This window comes from Pisolithus orientalis (assembly GCF_024613125.1).
Source record: "Pisolithus orientalis strain OTSU chromosome Unknown F5J12scaffold_37, whole genome shotgun sequence".
NCBI lineage: Eukaryota > Fungi > Basidiomycota > Agaricomycetes > Boletales > Pisolithaceae > Pisolithus > Pisolithus orientalis.
Window position 1 is genome coordinate 319,884 of NW_026260818.1, and position 18,097 is coordinate 337,980.

General features: G+C 51.5%; 5 protein-coding genes across 5 annotated transcripts; 1 reads left to right on the forward strand and 4 right to left on the reverse strand.

Annotated features, from left to right (window-relative positions):
• Positions 1-1,136: 1,136 nt before the first annotated feature.
• F5J12DRAFT_785457 (uncharacterized protein) lies at positions 1,137-8,952 on the reverse strand (the record flags this gene model as incomplete). Its single annotated transcript, XM_051743244.1, is given in 26 exon segments — positions 1,137-1,531; positions 1,603-1,715; positions 1,766-1,830; positions 2,123-2,207; positions 2,258-2,346; positions 2,401-2,837; positions 2,888-3,044; positions 3,100-3,375; positions 3,426-3,529; positions 3,579-3,747; positions 3,827-4,209; positions 4,265-5,001; positions 5,063-5,498; positions 5,555-5,701; positions 6,039-6,165; positions 6,224-6,342; positions 6,422-6,593; positions 6,650-6,808; positions 6,953-6,984; positions 7,021-7,090; positions 7,110-7,213; positions 7,245-7,388; positions 7,464-7,712; positions 7,824-7,938; positions 8,030-8,467; positions 8,524-8,952. The coding sequence occupies 26 exon segments, from the start codon at positions 8,950-8,952 to the stop codon at positions 1,137-1,139; spliced, it is 5,751 nt and encodes a 1,916-aa protein (XP_051596619.1).
• Positions 8,953-9,101: 149 nt separating this feature from the next.
• On the forward strand, positions 9,102-11,623 carry F5J12DRAFT_358485 (P-loop containing nucleoside triphosphate hydrolase protein). Its single transcript, XM_051739037.1, has 3 exons — positions 9,102-9,866; positions 9,917-11,126; positions 11,186-11,623. The coding sequence occupies exons 1-3, from the start codon at positions 9,129-9,131 to the stop codon at positions 11,407-11,409; spliced, it is 2,172 nt and encodes a 723-aa protein (XP_051596620.1). The 5' UTR covers positions 9,102-9,128; the 3' UTR covers positions 11,410-11,623.
• Positions 11,624-11,692: 69 nt separating this feature from the next.
• On the reverse strand, positions 11,693-14,542 carry F5J12DRAFT_854057 (CTP synthase N-terminus-domain-containing protein). Its single transcript, XM_051746624.1, has 12 exons — positions 14,435-14,542; positions 14,273-14,380; positions 14,083-14,219; positions 13,997-14,029; positions 13,840-13,941; positions 13,599-13,793; positions 13,290-13,549; positions 13,104-13,236; positions 12,958-13,046; positions 12,746-12,903; positions 12,272-12,691; positions 11,693-12,201 (listed from the first exon to the last, which is right to left on the reverse strand). The coding sequence occupies exons 1-12, from the start codon at positions 14,493-14,495 to the stop codon at positions 11,939-11,941; spliced, it is 1,959 nt and encodes a 652-aa protein (XP_051596621.1). The 5' UTR covers positions 14,496-14,542; the 3' UTR covers positions 11,693-11,938.
• On the reverse strand, positions 14,543-16,435 carry F5J12DRAFT_854067 (D-isomer specific 2-hydroxyacid dehydrogenase). The gene is made up of 8 exons (XM_051746625.1): positions 16,128-16,435; positions 15,969-16,064; positions 15,894-15,918; positions 15,782-15,826; positions 15,652-15,726; positions 15,512-15,591; positions 14,956-15,461; positions 14,543-14,894 (listed from the first exon to the last, which is right to left on the reverse strand). The coding sequence occupies exons 1-8, from the start codon at positions 16,158-16,160 to the stop codon at positions 14,756-14,758; spliced, it is 999 nt and encodes a 332-aa protein (XP_051596622.1). The 5' UTR covers positions 16,161-16,435; the 3' UTR covers positions 14,543-14,755.
• Positions 16,015-18,075, reverse strand: F5J12DRAFT_958153 (WD40-repeat-containing domain protein; the record flags this gene model as incomplete). The annotated part of the gene is made up of 7 exons (XM_051749899.1): positions 16,015-16,645; positions 16,695-16,730; positions 16,787-17,097; positions 17,148-17,495; positions 17,538-17,810; positions 17,861-17,921; positions 17,972-18,075. 7 exons carry the CDS (start codon positions 18,073-18,075, stop codon positions 16,498-16,500), a joined length of 1,281 nt encoding a protein of 426 aa, XP_051596623.1. The 3' UTR covers positions 16,015-16,497.
• Between the last annotated feature and the right edge of the window lie 22 nt (positions 18,076-18,097).

The following is an 18,097-nucleotide window of genomic DNA, read 5'->3' on the forward strand; positions in this document are numbered from 1 at the left end:
CCGAAGCCTTGGGATGGATGCGGTATGGTGCACATGTTGCTTCGATTGCACTAATAAGCCTAAAGGCTTACATAAATGCATGGTCGCCATCAAACGTTGAGGTTCTAGATTTCTAGTATTGAACACACAAGTAACTTGCGATGTTCTGCGCAAGGCTTATCGCAGCCAAACACTCCGTCGGCCTGCTCCCTTCGGGGTTAAACAAAGTATTGTATGTCCATTATGCTTTGACTACCTAGTTTACCTTGCAATGTTCCTCATGCGTGTCCACATGTACAGTGTCCGTTGGCTGCACAGCATTCATTCGTTGGTGGTGGAATGAACGGTCTCCCCTTCCCAATGTGAACTTGTATCTGGAATGACTCACAAACAAATGATTGCCGAGCCGTCGAGCCATAGAGAGTTTGCCAGACTCGCTGGTTATCTGGTCAGCTATCGTGGCAAAGTCAGTGTTAACCGCTGAGCACTGAGGCTTGGTCGTTCAACCAACTTGAATTTGGATGGTGGTAAGATGTTTGAACTACCACCACTGCATATACTATGAACCAGGTATAGTATGTTGATCCGACCAACGGTCTTATGACTTTCATGGTATCAGCTCCAACTGTCTCCATGATACAAACTCAGAGCCGCCCGAGGTCATGGAGGACTTGGCGATCCCAAGCTGTGTCGAGCCACCGCCCAATTAACCCGTAGCTCTTGCGACACATAAATTGGCGACCCTCGCAGGACTGGTAGCAACTCTTGGACCGATGTCATCCCCGTACACATATCCGGCTGCTGCGCTTGAACCTGCACCATACCTTAATTATACCCCTTACCAACCGTCTACCCCGTTCATCCCACCCGCCACTTCAACTTCCCTGTATTCCCCTTTACCAGCAGCATCACCCTACATTAGGTCTTTCACCCCCACCAACGATTTTCCTTACAATGGTGATACTGCATGGTATCATCAACCCTATCGTTCTCGCAGCCGTTCATGGGTCGACGGAATGCCACCAAGCCCCTTCTTGCAGTCCGCACCTTCACTCTACAGGTCCAGGAGGCATTCTTTCGGAGGAATGTATTCCCCATGGAACAATGCTGTACCCTATTCTCCTTGGGGATACCAGGGCGCCAACCAGAACTTCTGGCTACATCCTCTTCTGAACGGAGATTCGACCTTGAGCGATCTCTACTTTGACCTGTCTTCTCCAACCTTTTCGCCAATGCGGGTCCTCGCCACAGAACAGTTCGTTTTGATTTCGGAGGGTGAGCTTCGTCAAGCTGCGACGACCCCTCCGGTCACGAAGATGCGGATCATTCATGATGCAATTCCACAGTGGCCGATCGATATCGAACTCCGATATAATGAATATACCTCCGGAACTATCACCGTCGGGGACGTCCTCCGGATGATCTATCATTCCGTTCGCCGACAGATCTCCCATGCAGATTGGGCGATGGTAAACCACCTGGGAACGGAGGGCGATTTCCCATGCATATACCCGCAGATATTCGAGTGTGCCACAGCTGGCACAATTGGAGGCTAGTAGAGGCGTAAGACGTGTCGACTACCTGAGAGACAGGCACATCTTCAGAGGGTTGATCAAAACGTACGACACAGATGGTTTTTGGTGTTGGAAGATGATAACGTGATCCGTGAGCTCTCTCGTTCCGGAATATGATCCTTGTCCTTGTCAGCGATAACCAGAGCTTTTGTACTTGTATCTCTGTATGCATAGTACATATGTTCCCCCCATTCTTGTTCCCATGTACGTACTTACCCTTATTGTAGTAACTGGACCAGAGTACTATAGGGGCGTGTAAGTTTTGTAATATGAGGTGCTGTACGCGTGCAAAGCAGACTGAGCGTGATTGCATGGCCAGCGTGTACGTGTAACTGGGATGTTAGGTGATGAACTAAAATGAGATGGAGGGCGACGCAACGGATGGCGCATCATGGCAATTCGCTACTAGTAAGACATGTAAAGCTACAGCTTCACAAACGAATACAACAGCTTGTCTATATGATATTGGATCGACAAAGCGGACAACTAGACGAGTGACTTGATTTGAACCACTGTACAACACGGGATCATTGGAATCGTCGCAAGACACGCGAACAGTATTGACTCACTTTGTAAAGGCAACTGGCGTGGAAACGATTCTTGCAGGTTCTACAAGGTTTTTGAGGAAGACTGGCATCCATGACACTGATAATACTGCCAGAGACATGAATGGATCTATCATCAAAATATGGAACGTGGCTCACGAGTAACAGATCGCGCATTCCACCTGTCCAGCGAAGTGGAGGGTCACATTCTTTGCGAACAGCGTTAGGCCGTCCACGATCCGCCCATTCTGATAAAAGAATCGCATCAGCAGCCCATCTCGCACACAAGAAACTGGACTCACTTGTTGCCATACGATCTGCTGTACCCCTAACACCCATGCTTTCCACTTTTCCTCTGAGACACCCACCTTCTTCGTGTCCCGCACCTCGAGGCGACGAAGTGGCCAGTCATTTGGCATCCGTATTGATAGCTCTAGCACTTGCTCGTCGACCGAGTACGATGCAGCGACCTCGTTAAATGCCGAAGACACTTTGATATTCAAGTTTTCAGTGGTCGACAACTCAGAAGATTCGGGGGGGTGTCGAATCAGCGTTAGTTCTGCCTTGATGATTCCGGGTGAGAAATGAGCCGATGTATAGTCGCTGATACGCATGAGCAACTGCTTGTCAGTGCGATCGCTGATCCAGCTCCTTATCAATGCTGGAATAGTCAGCAGAGCACGATGGTATAGGTGGGCAGCGAGCAGTTGGAGGCTAAGAGAGTCTGCGGGATCATAAGCTGTGAATGCGGATAAGTATGTAGTATATGCTGCGAGTGTAGCTCCTTACCATCTAAGTAGAATTCGTCCACGGACCACATGTCTAACTTAAACACCTTCTTCCCGTCAAGCAAGCCAAGTACGTCAAAAATGCTGGGAATAAAATGCTCAGAAACAATATCGAGACTCCTCAAGTGGTTAAAGTAGCCTGATCGAACTTTCAACGACTGTACCAGCATCAGCTCCGTCACGTGCAGCCATGCGAAGAAGGGAGACACTCACAGCACCGGTGAAGAGATCGAATATAACCATCCACGCAAGCAAGTATCCAGACACCTCCAGGCTGCGTGAGCTAGGCAAATCTTCGTCAAATCCCTCTCCAATTCCCTGTTGTAGAATAGCGAGTAATTCCTCAGGCAGCTCAGATTTGACAGTTCCTTCCGTGTCAACACCCGCTTCGACCACAAGATGTTCCGTAAACTTGGAAGCAGCACTCTGCAGCAGGTGGTAGCTCATCCTCTGAACATCCGGGGAGTTGTCTGCGAGGAGGTGACACATCTACGGAGATGTGAGCAGAGTCACGAAACGCTGATCGTCCGGGAACCTACAGTCGCCAGCGTCTTCTCATCTATCATGGAAGATGGCATGTTTTGGACAATCGACATCGCCAGCTCACGACAAATGGCGCGCGGATCGGAATACGATATTTCACCTGCGGGGGATTTCAGTCCAGGCAGTATATCAGCATCCGCACGACGTACGCGTGTCGACGATGACGACCTTCTTAATCAGGCCAAAGATCGCTTTGCGTCTCTTCTCCCAGCCTTCGCGTAGTGATTTGTTCGTCGTTACCAGCTCCTCGATGGTAGTGACCAATTGCAACGTGCGTCCAAGGGTCGCTAGCGTGTCCGGTTCCTCCAGCGAACAAACCTGGGACCCGTATATGTATCGCATTGGCGAGTACCACAGGATTAGCCGAAGTGAATAAGAAGAAGCTGGCGACTCATACCTCCAGATTGCTCTCTACGACATCCCAAATGAACTCCCAGTGCGATCCCGGCACGTTCTCTAAAATGGGTGCAACATGTCGGAATACCAGGGTCATTACGCTCTCCAACTCCTCGCTGGCGTCCTCATCCCCCTCTGCAATCCATGTCTGACAAGCACGCATCACATTGACAGCGCGATGTTGTGGTAGGAACACCACCGCCGAATTTGGGTCGGGTGCGCTTGCGCTAAGCAAACGAAGGTATTTGAGCCCGGTAGTCTCAGCGTCTTCAGGTTTTACACCGAGAAGCGTTGCAGCTAGTTCATTGCGGTACCTATCGAGCTTGGGAGGCTCAGGTGCATATACTGTGATGGAGACCAATATCGCAATGGCGGTCTGGGGTGCTGAAGGAGCCGAATGAGTCAATTGTAGGTGACGAAACAACGGAATTTGGCGTACCTGTCTTCTCGAACCGGCGTGCAAGTACGAGCCATAGGTCTGCATCATCTTTGGTTGCATCCACAAACAAATGTTGAAGCACTGTTCGCAAAACGAGCGCATCTCGAACGGTGTCACCCTCTACGGATTTGCGCACGACCTCGACAACGAATGATGCGAAACTTCCCTCTTCAACGCCGGAATCATCCTTCAAGAGCGCTCCAACGGCTCGTGCATGAATATCTTCCTTGGCCCGGCTTAGGAGGTACGTCACCAAAGCCTGCGCTTTCCCTAGCAAATCCCTCGCTATCTCACGTTTTGCAAGAGCAATCGCGTCTTTGCCCGGTCGAGCGTCCAATGTGCCGCCGAACACAGGGCTTCGCTCGTCCCCGACATGCACGTACTCCGCAAGGTACACCCCAAACGTGATAACGTGACGCAATGCCCACAGATGCACAAGCGCCTTCGTGCGTACTGAGGAAAGGTATGTAAGGAGTGCAAAAACGGCTCGGCCATACGGGTGTAGAGGTAGAATGAGAGCGTCCCCGGGGTTCGCGATGGGATAATAACTAGTGTCTTCTGAGGATGGTGTGGTAGGAATGGTGGCATCTATCAATGCAAGACTTGGAGAGACCGCTGTACCAGGAAGATCCTCGAGGAGCACGTCCAAATCAGAACGCGATGGGAGGATGTCTATTAGGACATCAATCTGGAGACCAGGTATTCCAGGTAACAGTGCGCGCATGATGTGGTCTGGCCTACAGCGGAAGGTTAACTATGATAGCCTACCACGGGACAAAGGCTGGGAAGATAACACACCTCGATAAGATCCTACTGTTCACGACGTTCTTGCGTAGCTGCTCTTTCAGCAGAGCACTCACAGCTTGTCGCATTTCCTCCGTTCCCTCACCGTCATGCTTCTTGGTGACAAGTGATTCCCAGATTACCCTTGCATCATCAACTCCTTCTGTGTTCCCATCATCCTCTCCGTTGGAGGAGGGAACAATGAAGGCCAGAAGAGCCACTCCCACATACAGTTCCGCGGCTTTCTCTCCAGCCATTTGATACCCGGCATCTATCAGCCGCCGCGCAAGACTCAGAGCACGAGTGGCCGAGGTCGCAGATAGGTCCGCGGTACCATTCATTCCGAAGGGAGAGACACCAGCAACATCTAGCATGGTTTCCGCGTAGCTAGTGACGTTCCGCGATAATGCATCCGTAATAGCCGCCAGCCCCTGCGGAGAGATGAAGTACGCTGCACACATGCATGAGTAGTCGTGATCGCGGTGAGCAACGAAAATAAGCACGTACAGTACACACTTAGTATGTTGTTTACTATATCAAGAGCAACAGGTTCTGAGCTGTGCTCTACACTGTAATCTAGCCATTTCAGGATCAATGTATCCATCGAATAGGACACCCCACGAAGATGACCAGGTAGTGAGCTTGTTTGAACCGCTGAGAGAAGAGGTAGGAGTAATGGCTTCGCGGATGTCATCTGCTCTGCGGGTGTTGGGAACGAAAAAACATAAGATGCAAGTGAGGTAAGGAGAATTCGCCCAAAACAGCTGAGTCCTATCCAGAGAATTGCCAGCCGCCGAGGAGTGCTTAAGGTAAGAAATAACGGAAAGCGGGGATGATTGCAACAAGACTATGCTGTGCGCAGAGAAAAGCGCGTTGGTCCTCTAAATGCGCACGCCTCCCGCAAGAAAAGCACCCAAGTTCGTATTGCGCAAGTAGCATCAATCGGGGATTTGTCAACACGTCGGGCAATCGCTGAATTGCTGAGCTTCACGCACCGAAGCAAACTCATCATCTTCAAAAAGTCGTGACCCGAAGGTATCCATAAGGTGGATGAGTGGTTCAACCTTGGCTACCACTTCTTTAGCGCCTTTCTCCTCGTGTAGTGCTGCTTTCGTACTCTGCACAACACGCGAAACGTACTTATCAACGAGAAAACGGGTCTGTTGGCCTGCAAACGTGTCCAGGTGCAAATGTGTCGTTAAAGACGCACAAAAATGTCGGTGCAAGGCTCAACGATTGCTCCTCGCCCTTTGTTATCTTTACGGCGATGGCAGTGAAGGCACTCTTGAACAAATCTAGGAATCACAGTGAGTGCACGCGCACACCAGCTCGACCAAAGATCATGACAGAAACACAAAATCAGATGATACTAACCTTCTCCAATTTTGGCTAATCTGTCTAATGTAGTTGCGATAGTCCGGGACGCCTCCACTGCGTCAATACGCAGGGTGCGTGTAGACAATGCGTCCCACAAGGCGCTGAACTGTCTCTCTAGTAGTGGGCGTACCAGTCGCTTTTCGTCTGCAACGTATTCCGGCTCAAGGTCCTAGGTTTCACGTCGTCCATTTCGTTCGAACCAGACTGTCGTACTGTGGCACCCACCTCGAGAGCTTGCTTCACAAGGCACACCATACACTCCAACAAAGCTCGCAACCACGCAGCGGTGGCTCGGCGCTCCGGAAGAAGACGCGCATAGAACGGTGCCCATAACGCGTCCAGCAATTGAGAGGAGTGCGTATAGGTCAGCGATCGTGGGAACACCTGTAACGTCGAAAGCAAGGGTGCTAGATTAGCTTCCGTGATCAAAACCAACGAAGTGCTGCTACGCAGCAATCACCGTGGAAGTGGCACTGGAATGAGAACTAATGAAGACCCACCGTTTCGGGGATCCCAGCCACGACTTACCAACACTAGTGGATACCCCTCCGCCATGCTCCCTGCACACCCCATCTCCAGGAAGCCAAGAAACTCACAGAACGCGGGCGAAGGTAGTGTCTGGTCGTCCTCGTCCTCGTCCGTGGAGTCATCCTCGTCCGTACGTTCCTTACCTAATGTCATCCACCGCCTCATCTTCAGGCTCATCTACAGATACTTCCTCGGCGATCTCAATATCCCCATAATTATTCATGGCGCGCTCTGCGTCAATTGTCCAGGCCCATGGATAATCTATGGAAGTTATTTTAGTATTATCACTAACTTGGAGTTGTCGAACGAGGCACACCTTTCAAGAACATCAGTAAAGGTTTGGTGAGTACAACTCGTACGCCTGCGTCGGTTTCCACCCACGCAGAGCGTAGAATGGCTGAGGACAGGATGTGTAAAATATCCGGAGGTAACGGGCCTAAGAGTTGTGCACAAGTAAAGCAATAAGGTGAGAAATTGAGACAGGAGGCATTTGCATAAAATGAGTACAAACCTTTCTTCCCCTCCAGAAGACTTGCAACGAGCGCCCACGCTGCACGACGAACTTGTGGTTGGGAATGCCCCAAGCACGCCTTAAGTCGAACACCGCTTCCGTCGTTGTCGCTCGTTCTAGTAGAATCTTCGGGGAGAGTAAATGGGCAAGTAGGTCCCGGGTGTAGAGAGGACCAAAAATTGGGCGAAGACAAATGAGGGCTGACAGGCTGCAGTAGTGGGACTTCGGTGGTATCCTCCATTGAAGTCCCTGACAGAGGAAATAAGTTAAGGAGGTAATTATCTGTTCTCCACGGTGAGCTCAAAGGCGCATTACAAACAGCACGACCAAACTTCTTTGCAAAAATGTGTAGTCACGCACCTATGATCCATCTCACAGCACCCAAAGCGCTAGCCCTCAATCGCCCGCTCCTGTCAGCTTCGCTCTCCTCACCTGGCGCGTCACCCGCTTTGGCAGGATCTGATGTCGGAGTTACCTGAGAACGGGGCTCTGCGGTCGGAGGCACATAACGGCCACTCTTTTTCGGTTGTGGTGGAGACGAAACCACCTTTCTTGCCTTGTATTACCGGGGCACCTTTCTTTCCCTTCGCCCCTTTTCCAGAAGTGATGTACGCGATAGGATCTATAGGTGCCGCGATGGGATTCAATGACGCGTGAAGGCCAGCTGGGTCTAGCACTGCACGGTAAGAGAAGGTAAGGAGATCGGAGAGAACGGGCGAAGTAAGCGTAACGCAAGGCAAAGGACTTGCAAGGTTGGGGGAACTTCCGACGAATTCAGTCAAACCGCGTTCCCCCACATTTGCAACGCCACGGTCCACATCGTGTGCAAGCATAACCCATACTCCAAGAACGGTTACTAGTTCACTTTGAGATGCTTGATCCGCGATCCAACGAATCAGTGCGCTACGCGTTGGGGGCAGCCGAACGAGAGCAGTTTGCAGCGAACCTGCGAGGAAACGGACACGGCGTGCGGGATGCGTGAACAGGACAGGAATACGATGCAACTATGTACTCTTGAGTTGGTATTGGGAAAGCATGAGCGTGAAGTACCAAGACCCACCCAGACCGGCAGCATCTCTACGATTACATTGATCTTTTGACCACCGTCATAGCCTTCGTCTGCGACATCTGACGGTTCTTTCGCGGCGTCATCCACCCACTTAGACAATTCTTCCAATGCCTTAGTTTTGGTGACTGCATCCTTTTTACCGAGACTCCTCAAAACGACGACGAGATCGGGAGGTAAGATTCTTGCCAATCCTGTTGTATCGAGAGGATCGAGTTTCGGGGGAGCAGGTTTGACAGGGGGTATGTAGACCTTCTCTCTCTGGCGTGCCTCCCTCAGCTCTCTCTTCGAGCCCTTGGTGTTCTTTGGGAGTTTGGCCGCCGAAACAGGAGAAGAAGCTGGTTGACCTGCAGTTTCCGCAGCCTTGCGAGCATTCTTCTTTCTGGTGCCAGCTGTCGCCGACGACTTGTGTCCCTTCGCCATACGATCGTGTTTTGAGTCAGCGCCGGGACCAGGCTGATCCGAGATGCGATTCCGAATCGATGACGCGAAGAATCCGGGGTCCAGCGGTGGTGGGGGTCTTGCTATTTCCTATTTAAGAATTGATATTTTTTTCGGTCAACTGTCTGAGGCTCACCCCGAGCCAACCAATTATTTGAATGACGTTGGCGTGGTTCTCGCTGACGAGGTCGTTCAGCAGGACGAGATGCAGGGTTGGATCCAGTGGACAGTCGCGCTGGATGTCGGCGCAGGCTGCCCTTGCGGCGGTCTCACCCTCGGTGACGGCGGAAGCAGCGTCTGAACCGCCTACCTTTCGATCGTTGAAGGATAAAATCTCCAAACAGACTCTCAAAGGACTCACTGTGTCTCCGTTTAACCTCGACCGGATGACCCACGTGCAGTCTCTTGTCACCGCACTCCTCCCTGACCTTGCCGGTCCTTACGACCCCTCTGCTCCCCCGAACCCGGATGCTCCTCGTGATCTACTCGTGCGAGCCCGCACCGGGACCGGTAAAACGCTCGCTTTCCTCATCCCCGCCATCGAGCACAGAATCCGAGCAGTTGACCAACACGTTAAAAACGCGGCTCACGCTTCCGACCCCTCGTCAATTCTCGCGGGTCGTATCCGCAATTCTTTTCGTCGAAGGGTCCCCGGAGCTCTCGTTCTCTCTCCTACACGAGAACTGGCGACTCAGATTGCAAACGTTGCGCTCAAGTTGACAGAACACCATAAGGACTTCCAAGTCGGTCTTTTCGTCGGCGGCGAAAGCAAAGGCAGACAGCTATCCCAATGGAACAATGGTTTTCGCGACATTGTGGTTGCAACGCCTGGCCGTTTACGTGACGTGCTCGAAAACCACTCTGACGTTCGAGAGAGCATGAAGAGCTGCAACTTCGTACGTCAGCTTTGCAACTTGCAGCATTGGTCTGACTTCTTCCCCCTTAGCTCATTTTGGACGAGGCCGATACTCTTCTTGACATGGGTTTTAGAGATGATATCGACGCTATCGCCAAATTCTTGGCGCCCCCTCAAACACGGCAGACGTTCCTTTTCAGCGCAACTCTTTCCCGACGAATCAGGCAAATTGCTACCTCCCACCTATCCCACAATCACCAATTCCTTGACGCTGCCCCACCTGCTTCTGGGACTGATCTTTCCAACGTCGATAAATTGAAGGAAAATGCACGCGTGCCTTGGGCAATAGATTCGGATGATGAACTTGTTACCCATGCTCACATACCTCAGTATTACACCCCTCTCCCGTCCCCTGACGCCCAGATTCCAGCTCTGCTTCGCCTTATCGCTCATGATCAACTAATTCACGGCTTTAAGTCCAAGATAATCGTATTCTGCCCTACCACTCACTCTACGGCCTTCTTCTCAACGGTTGTGCGCGAATTCGCCGCGGATGGTACCCTTCCTGCCAAGAACACACGCGTCTTTGAAATGCACTCGAAGCTTACTCAGGCTGCGCGGCAACGTGCAAGCAGGGAGTTCAGAGAGCCTGCTATCACCTCAGAACAGCGGAAGCACGATCGGCGACTACAGAAGCGCAAATTCGCACCGGCTCCTACCATCTTGGTCACCAGCGACGTTTCTGCTCGTGGTGTTGATTACCCTCACGTTACTCGCGTTGTTCAACTTGGCATTCCGAGCACTGAAACGCTTTATGTTCACCGTGTTGGTCGTACTGGCAGAGGTCTTTCTTCATCTCCCCTTTCACATGCACAAGAGGAACCGCCCCATCGTTCAGATATGCTTCTCCTCCCATGGGAGGCTGGTTACTTCTCCCGGCACCTCCATCAATGTCCCGTCAAAGTGCTTCCTCTTGAAACCCTGGAGTCGCAGGTTGCTGCCGTAGCATCTGCACCGTCACGTCAATACTCGAATGTCGCGATATATGATGCATCTTCAACTGAGGACAGCCCCGGCTCCAAAAGCAAGGCGGACAACAATACCAGCGGAGACAAACAACCAGATTCCTTGTCAACCCGCTTCCGTTCACTTATCCCTCTCCTTGACACAGAAGCGGTCCGTCAGACAGTCGCCTCACTCCTCGGCCATTACCTTCCCCTTGCAGGCCCACTACATGTTTCTGCCCAAAAAGTCCTCTCAGGTCTAAGTGACTGGTCGCGTACGTTCGGCGTCGACATGGGTGCGTATGCGGTCCCTTTTTTTCGTGGGGTTCTCCGAGTTGCTTACCCCACTTTCCAGGTCGACCAAGCGAAGCTTGGCTTCGTCGCATGGGTGTCCGTCTCGAGGATAGAACTGGCTCCCCGCGGAAGAGGCTTGGAGATCTAATTGATTCTTCATCGCAAAAGAGAGGACCTCGCAGGTTCCCAGACCAGAGATTTGACAAGAGCACAAGAGACGGTAAGACTAGCAAGCCGCGAAACATGTCTTTCCGTTCGTCAGGGGTCCGAAAGAGTAGTTTCTGATCTGGATCGGCGGTTCGCGTGTATTTCCTTCCCTCAGCACGCCCCGCCTCATCTGAGTGAAGTTAGCACTCCAATTTATGGTCACTGGATATCTTCCGGTTAGCGCAGAGAGATGGATACACGCCATCCCTAGCATGCGCCTTGTGCCGCAGTCCCTGGACCTTCTCAGCCCATCCTTACTAACACCCAAATCTCACCTCCACGCGTCACCACCTCTAGTAGATGCCGCGCACAGTAACACATACAATATTACCGGTGATAATCTGGAGTTTGCAATCACTACTTAGAATGTATTCATTTAAGCAAACCTAACAATGGGTACAAGAATGGATGTGTGCTCGTCATTACAAGATAATCAAATCGCCGTTCAAGCAGGGCAGGACAAACTATTAGCTTACGGTACATGACAGTGGTAAGTAATAACTCATATGAAAAGCTTTAAGACTGCTGTACGGGGTCTAGTGCCCAAACCCTGCAGACATATGCGGCCCCCAATTTTTTGCACGTCATATTGCACAAGGCATATAGATCAATCCGCAACAGGAGTGCCCCATCCCGACATTCTGCCACCACGAACGGGATGTTCCATCGTGCGTTCACGTAGCGTCTCCTCGCTATCCATAGACCCCTCCGGGTGAGGCGGGCGATAGTTCCGGGCTTGCTCTTCCAGCTGCTCAGCAAGTACGCTAGATCCACAGGCAGCAGCGATAAACCCGAGGAATGGTGGGGAGGGGTTCAGAGGCCGGGAGCAGAGTTCGGGGTGCGGCTGCAAACCGAGGAAGAAGGGGTGATCTGTTCAAACGTCCCGGGGTCAGAAGACAAGTCGATCAAAGAAAACGAAAATACAGATGTGCATACGTACCTTTGAGCTCGACAATTTGCATACGTTCACCCCTTTCGTCCTTACCCACGAAAGTGAGCCCGCTAGCCTCGAGGCGCGGGACCTGCTCGGGATTCACCTCGTAGCGGTGGCGGTGTCGCTCCCACATCCTGTCGACATTTCCATAGAGTTGACGCGCTTTGGACCACGTGGCGGGGCTCTGGAGAACAAACTTGGAGCTACTCGACGTATCGGCCGTATCGGCTGTACCTTCTGCAGCTGTGGGAGGGGTGGCGGAGCCATTGGCAAGGGCCGAAGGAAGACGAGCCTGCGCTGTTCCCTGGAAAACAGTGGGGCGGAGACCCAGACGCATGGTACCGCCCATATGGGTACGGGAGACCTCAGGCATGAAAACGATAAATGGACTAGGCGTGTCTGGAACGAACTCAGTAGACTGGGCGTCTGCCAAGTCTGTCAGTATTGACCACCACAGAAGATAACTTTAAAGGCGCGCGCCTTGTACACCAAGAACACTTCTGGCCCATTCTAACACCGCCATCTGGAATCCAAGACAGATGCCTAGGAACGGGACTTTCTGCTCTCTCGCCCACTTAATGGCGAGTATCATGCCCTCGGTCCCGCGCTGGCCGAAACCCCCAGGAACGAGAATGCCGCTTTTACCCCGAAATCAATGACATGCAAAAGTGAATGAAGCCGATGAACCCTACCTTGCACCGACTAACGCACGCCAAGTATCGTGATATTTAGCAGGATCTGACCCTTGTGCAGGTGGTTCCAAGTTAGAAGACTCCACCCACTGACCAGTTATCTTGCGTCAGAACGGACGCGAGGGACTCTAGTTAGTCAGACGTACCTGGATTACAAGTTTGTGTTGGACTCGGAATGCCGAGTGCTCCAACGCTTTGATTACAGACATGTAAGAATCTTTGAAATCGGTATACTTCCCAACCAATACGATTTTGACCTCATCAAAACAACGTTCTTGGCTAAATGACACATCATGAGTCTGCAAGATAAAGGCAACCTAAAAAGAACGCACGCCCTCGTCATGGCTTTCCATCTGGCTTCGATGGACAAACCCTTTTGGATCATTTCTTCAGGGATATTTAGTGCTGAAAGATTAAGCCTTTTGCGTAGGTAGTCGATAATTCCTTGAGACTGCAGCAAAAGGGGAACATGGTACACCGATGACACGTCATGAACACCTAACACCTGGGTAGAGGATACGTGGCAAAACATAGATATTTTCTCCTTCGTAGAGTTCTCGAGAGGGCGTGGTGCCAGCAACCGACAAGCAATCTATCCGGTTGAGCCAAAACCTGTCAACGCGATGAAGGGCATGACGAACTAGATCCGGGAGCAACCCGAGTCCACGCAAAGCATGTACTGTCGTTTGCGTAGGTTTTGTCTTCTGTTCGCCGTGCATGTCTGGCACGAGCGACACGTGAATCAAAGCGAAATTATCATATCCGACACGGAACTGGAACTGGCGCATAGCTTCGACAAAGGGAGCAGACTCTATGTCGCCCACTGTGCCGCCAAGCTGCATAGACTGAGTTCAACGTTCTAGCTTTTATAGAAATGCATACCTCTATGATACAAATGTCTGGTTCCTCACCCGAGTTATCGACGGGAATTTTGGATACACGCTCAATCCAATCCTGGATGGCGGAGGTGATGTGTGGCACAATCTGTGGCGTAGCAGTCAACCGGTGTACAAAGACTCGCCTAACGTTAGAGCCTTGCCTGTACGGTCTTTCCAAGATACTCTCCCCTTCTCTGCCAGAAGGTTAACAACGGTGGTGAACGTTACGACGCGTGATCTCACTAACCTCCCTCTCGATGACCTCGCGATAGATCTTACCCGTCGTGATATTGTTATCCCTCGATAAAGTAACATCTAGATAGCGCTCGTAGTTTCCCAGATCCAAATCCACTTCACCTCCATCGTTCAGGACAAAGACCTCACCTAACGAGGTCGACTAAGCGAGGACACGGAACAGTATCACACCCGAGTCTCACCGTGCTCCGTCGGTCGCATGGTTCCAGCATCTATGTTCATATAAGGATCGATCTTGATAGCGGTAACCTTAAGGCCAGTCGTCTTCAACAGCAGACCGGTGGAAGAGGCTAGGTGCATGCATAAACACGGGTGGCGCCGACCCCGACAGTGTTAAATCGCACCAATAATGCCCTTTCCGATACCGCTGACGACGCCACCGGAGATAACGATGTATTTTGTCATGACTACTGCAAGTTGAAGAAGTGGCAAGCAAGGATCATAGAAGCTCGCAAATTTTTGGCATCCTCGGCGCGTCCCTATTTGAAGGGGTGCGACTTACACAGCCACCATCTTATCAGGGGTCTCATTTCCTGATCGGGCGCCCTGATGACAACGCGGCTACCCCGGCACACCCATGAACGTGGCTTCACTTCATCAAAATGGCTTCTCATTCTAATTGCATGAGGTCACGGAGTTCCGTGGTCAGCAGTACAGCATGCCAGTTACCGGTAACCTGATAAATACACCTCTGCGGGCATATTCCCTCCTAGTACTCCTGCTATCACATTTTGGGCTGCACGCACCGCCATAGCCCTCCGGGTCTCCAAGGTAGCACTTCCGATGTGCGGTAAAATGATGCATCTTCGTGGGCAACATACCGTGAAACGGTGATCAACGTTCATCCAAGAAAAATCCAGCTTACTTAGGTTCCTTGATCAGCGGATGGTCGATTGTCACATTTGGCTCCCCTTCCACTACATCGAGGCCAGCACCCCATATCCAGCCTTCTCGAAGTGCCCTGGCCAGCGCATCAGAATCGACCAGAGTTCCCCTACTCGCATTGATGAGGATGCTTGTCCTCTTCATTTGCTTCAGAAAGTTCTCGTTGATGATGTGATAGGTATCGTGTCCACCGGGCGCCAATACGAAGATGAAGTCGCTTTCGCGGGCAAGTTCGTCGATGTCTACTTTGGTTACCGATTGCAAGTTGTACCTCTTCGCTAATTCCGCATCGCGCTCGTGATTTGTGGGCGACGATGGATTGGACGAATACAAGCAGTGAGTGATCCCAAATGAGACAAGCCGTGCCAAGGTCGCCTGAGCGATCCGACCGAAGCCAAGGAAGCCGGCTTTTCGTGCCGGAGAAGAGGCCATCGTACTTAGCTGAGGACCACACAGCGCAAAAGGTGACCACGGGTGGTTTGGCCACTAAAAAGACCCTCAACCATCTGGTGACCAGATACCGATGGTTCACCTACTTGTCCATCTTTCGCGACCGCCGTCGCTATTCCAGCATTGCGACTTGCCATCAGTGCGAGCATCACGGACAGATCGGCAACTGAACGGATGGGAACCGATGATGTATAAACAGCTATTGATCAAGAGATCTTTGACTTGCCTGCATCAGTGAGGACGTCGGGGGTATACCCCACCCTCAGCCCTCTCTGAGCCGCAGCTCTGAGATCAATATGTTCTTGTGATAGAGGCAGAGGCTCAAGCCAAGCGGCGATCCTGTTTGAACAACTTACCATTCCCAACTGACATTGTCGAAACAACTTTCAAGGAGGGACCGGCTGTCATACGGGAGATGTAACGACACCGATAAGTGGAAGATAAACGTAACACAATGACCAGCTTTACCTCTGTCCAAGATTTCGGAGTCAACCTAAAATATGACATCAGGTTAACATCGTCTTGTAGGAGCACACAGTGTACTTTTTCTGTGAGCATGACAACTAGCCCAGTAGAGCCTGGAATGTTGCCTAGCAACCATGTCCGGTCGCAGCTTCGGTCGTCCGGCCAGACGACAAGCTAAGTGCCACATGAAGTGGGTTCAACGCTATGAGGGATGGAGTAATGTTTAATCCAACGCACGTCCAGTTCAGGTGTTGCCTCCAAAAGAGACATCGCGTCAGGCCCAAGATTGCGGCAGACGACTACCTTGTGTTTCCTGTACGGCAGTTAGTTGCAGAGCACCATCAGAGGGGCGTGCAAATGACCCAGACTGAGACATGTCTGCGAAGTGTCGGGCTGGCTGACAGCCGTAGTACGACCTGTAATGCAGGAGACTAAGTTGAAAGGCAATCCGGGACGTTGACACAGATACTCGAGCGGCCTTCCGTGATAAAACCGCTCCCACGACTGCTCTCATATCTCTCCGATATCTTCCAAGAGATGGCTGTCACGAATACTAATAGTAGCTAGTAAGTGATTATCCATGCTACCTTCGTAGTACGTGGCTATATTAGTCAGCAACAGCACTCTCCTCCATGTTAGCATCCTCGTCTTCAGTTTGTTCGACGCCAATGCTCCCAGCAGGTCTCCAGACACCCCCGATCGTCGCCTTCCAAAGACGGACACGCCCGTCGTTTCCGGCAGATGATAATACGGTCCTGCTCTCAGTCAGGATATCCCATCAATACCAGAAATGGATCAACGTACCCTGTTATGTTCCACTCGACTCGACCGACTGCCGATCTATTTAGATATTGTAAGAAAAGTATGACAAGAAGGAATATAGAACATGCACCTACCTGTGGTTGTCGAAGTCGGCAGCAATACTAGCTGTCCACTTAGATCCCATACTGTCGTCCTCCATGTCGCTATCCTCAGCTGGTTTGACTTTCCATATTCTTACATGACCATCCCGACTACCCGTCGCTATAAGATGATACGATCGACCACACGATGGTGCCCATGCTACAGTGGTGACAGCGTATGGCGTTGGAGCGTCGCTCTCGCCCAGAACACCCGCAGCATTACCCTCTGCCAGTAACTTGCCAGCGGGAGAAGGATCCAACGTTAATAGCGTCGTTGGACGACGGGACGGCGAGATTTGTATAATCTATGCTCTACAATAAGAAAAGCAGAACGGGTCAGGTTGTGTCCACCTACTTTTATAGTGCCCGATATCCCGCTCCCTGCTGCTATCACTTCACCCCAATACCGCTCTTTGCACCAAGAAATACACCAGCCGCCATCCGCTTCCCTGTTACCCAACCCCCCTCGGCCCTGAGGTGGGGCTTGGGACTGTTGCAACGCTTGCGCAACTAGGGAAGCAGAGGCACCATCAAGAGTTGCGCTCGTATGAGTTGGCGTTCCGAACGCTACTGAGTGAGAGGAGGGTCGGGATGCTATTGGTAAAGAGGTGACGTCCACTTCTTCTGATAATTGCCACGTAGCCAGCGATGACTGCTCCAAACACTCGTATATCCGAAGGTGATTGTCAGTTGAAATCGTCGCCTAGACGTCTGTCAGATTTCGAGGACTAGAAAACAACCAGACACGCGCCAGCTTCAAACCAAAATGATGAGGCGCGAATTCCACGGCTCTCACTGTGCCACGGGCATCGACCAAAACGGCCCTCTCAGACCATCTCGAGGACGACCCGCCACTGGCTTGCTGTGGGGCAGAGGATGTGTTAGGCTGTAATTCAGTAACCGCAGTGGACATCATTTGTTCCCATATTTTTACGGTACGATCGAACGAGGCCGACGCGAGTATAGTCCCGAACTCTGGATGTGCCCAGCTTACTTTTGAGATGGCAGCATCGTGGGCCTGCATTCTGTCAGTACACTTTCGTTCTCGAGAGGAAAGGACGCGTGTACCTTCCATTCATCCTCGACGCTCCAGGTTCCAGTGCTCTCGTCCAACGACCAGACTTTGATTCTGCAACCCCGTTACGAAGGTAAAAGGATGGAATAACAGGAGAGACGTACTTCTGGTCAAGGCTACACGAGGCGAAGTGCAGACCATAAAAATCATAAGATATATCTGTGAGCAGGTCGTCGTGCACGTTCTGTATGAGACCCGTCTGAATCATATCGTCTAACTGGTACTAGATG

Coding starts and splice junctions, on each gene's coding strand:
- F5J12DRAFT_358485 (XM_051739037.1), top strand. CDS start 9,129: ATGACGTTGGCGTGGTTCTCGCTGACGAGGTCGTTCAGCAGGACGAGA. Junction 9,867..9,916: donor GCATGAAGAGCTGCAACTTC/GTACGTCAGCTT, acceptor CTTCCCCCTTAG/CTCATTTTGGACGAGGCCGA. Junction 11,127..11,185: donor TACGTTCGGCGTCGACATGG/GTGCGTATGCGG, acceptor CCCACTTTCCAG/GTCGACCAAGCGAAGCTTGG.
- F5J12DRAFT_854057 (XM_051746624.1), bottom strand. CDS start 14,495: ATGACAAAATACATCGTTATCTCCGGTGGCGTCGTCAGCGGTATCGGA. Junction 14,220..14,272: donor CATGCGACCGACGGAGCACG/GTGAGACTCGGG, acceptor CGACCTCGTTAG/GTGAGGTCTTTGTCCTGAAC. Junction 13,237..13,289: donor TGGAAAGCCATGACGAGGGC/GTGCGTTCTTTT, acceptor TGTGTCATTTAG/CCAAGAACGTTGTTTTGATG.
- F5J12DRAFT_854067 (XM_051746625.1), bottom strand. CDS start 16,160: ATGTCTCTTTTGGAGGCAACACCTGAACTGGAC. Junction 16,065..16,127: donor AGGCAACACCTGAACTGGAC/GTGCGTTGGATT, acceptor TGTGGCACTTAG/CTTGTCGTCTGGCCGGACGA. Junction 15,827..15,893: donor CTCCGAAATCTTGGACAGAG/GTAAAGCTGGTC, acceptor CCCGTATGACAG/CCGGTCCCTCCTTGAAAGTT.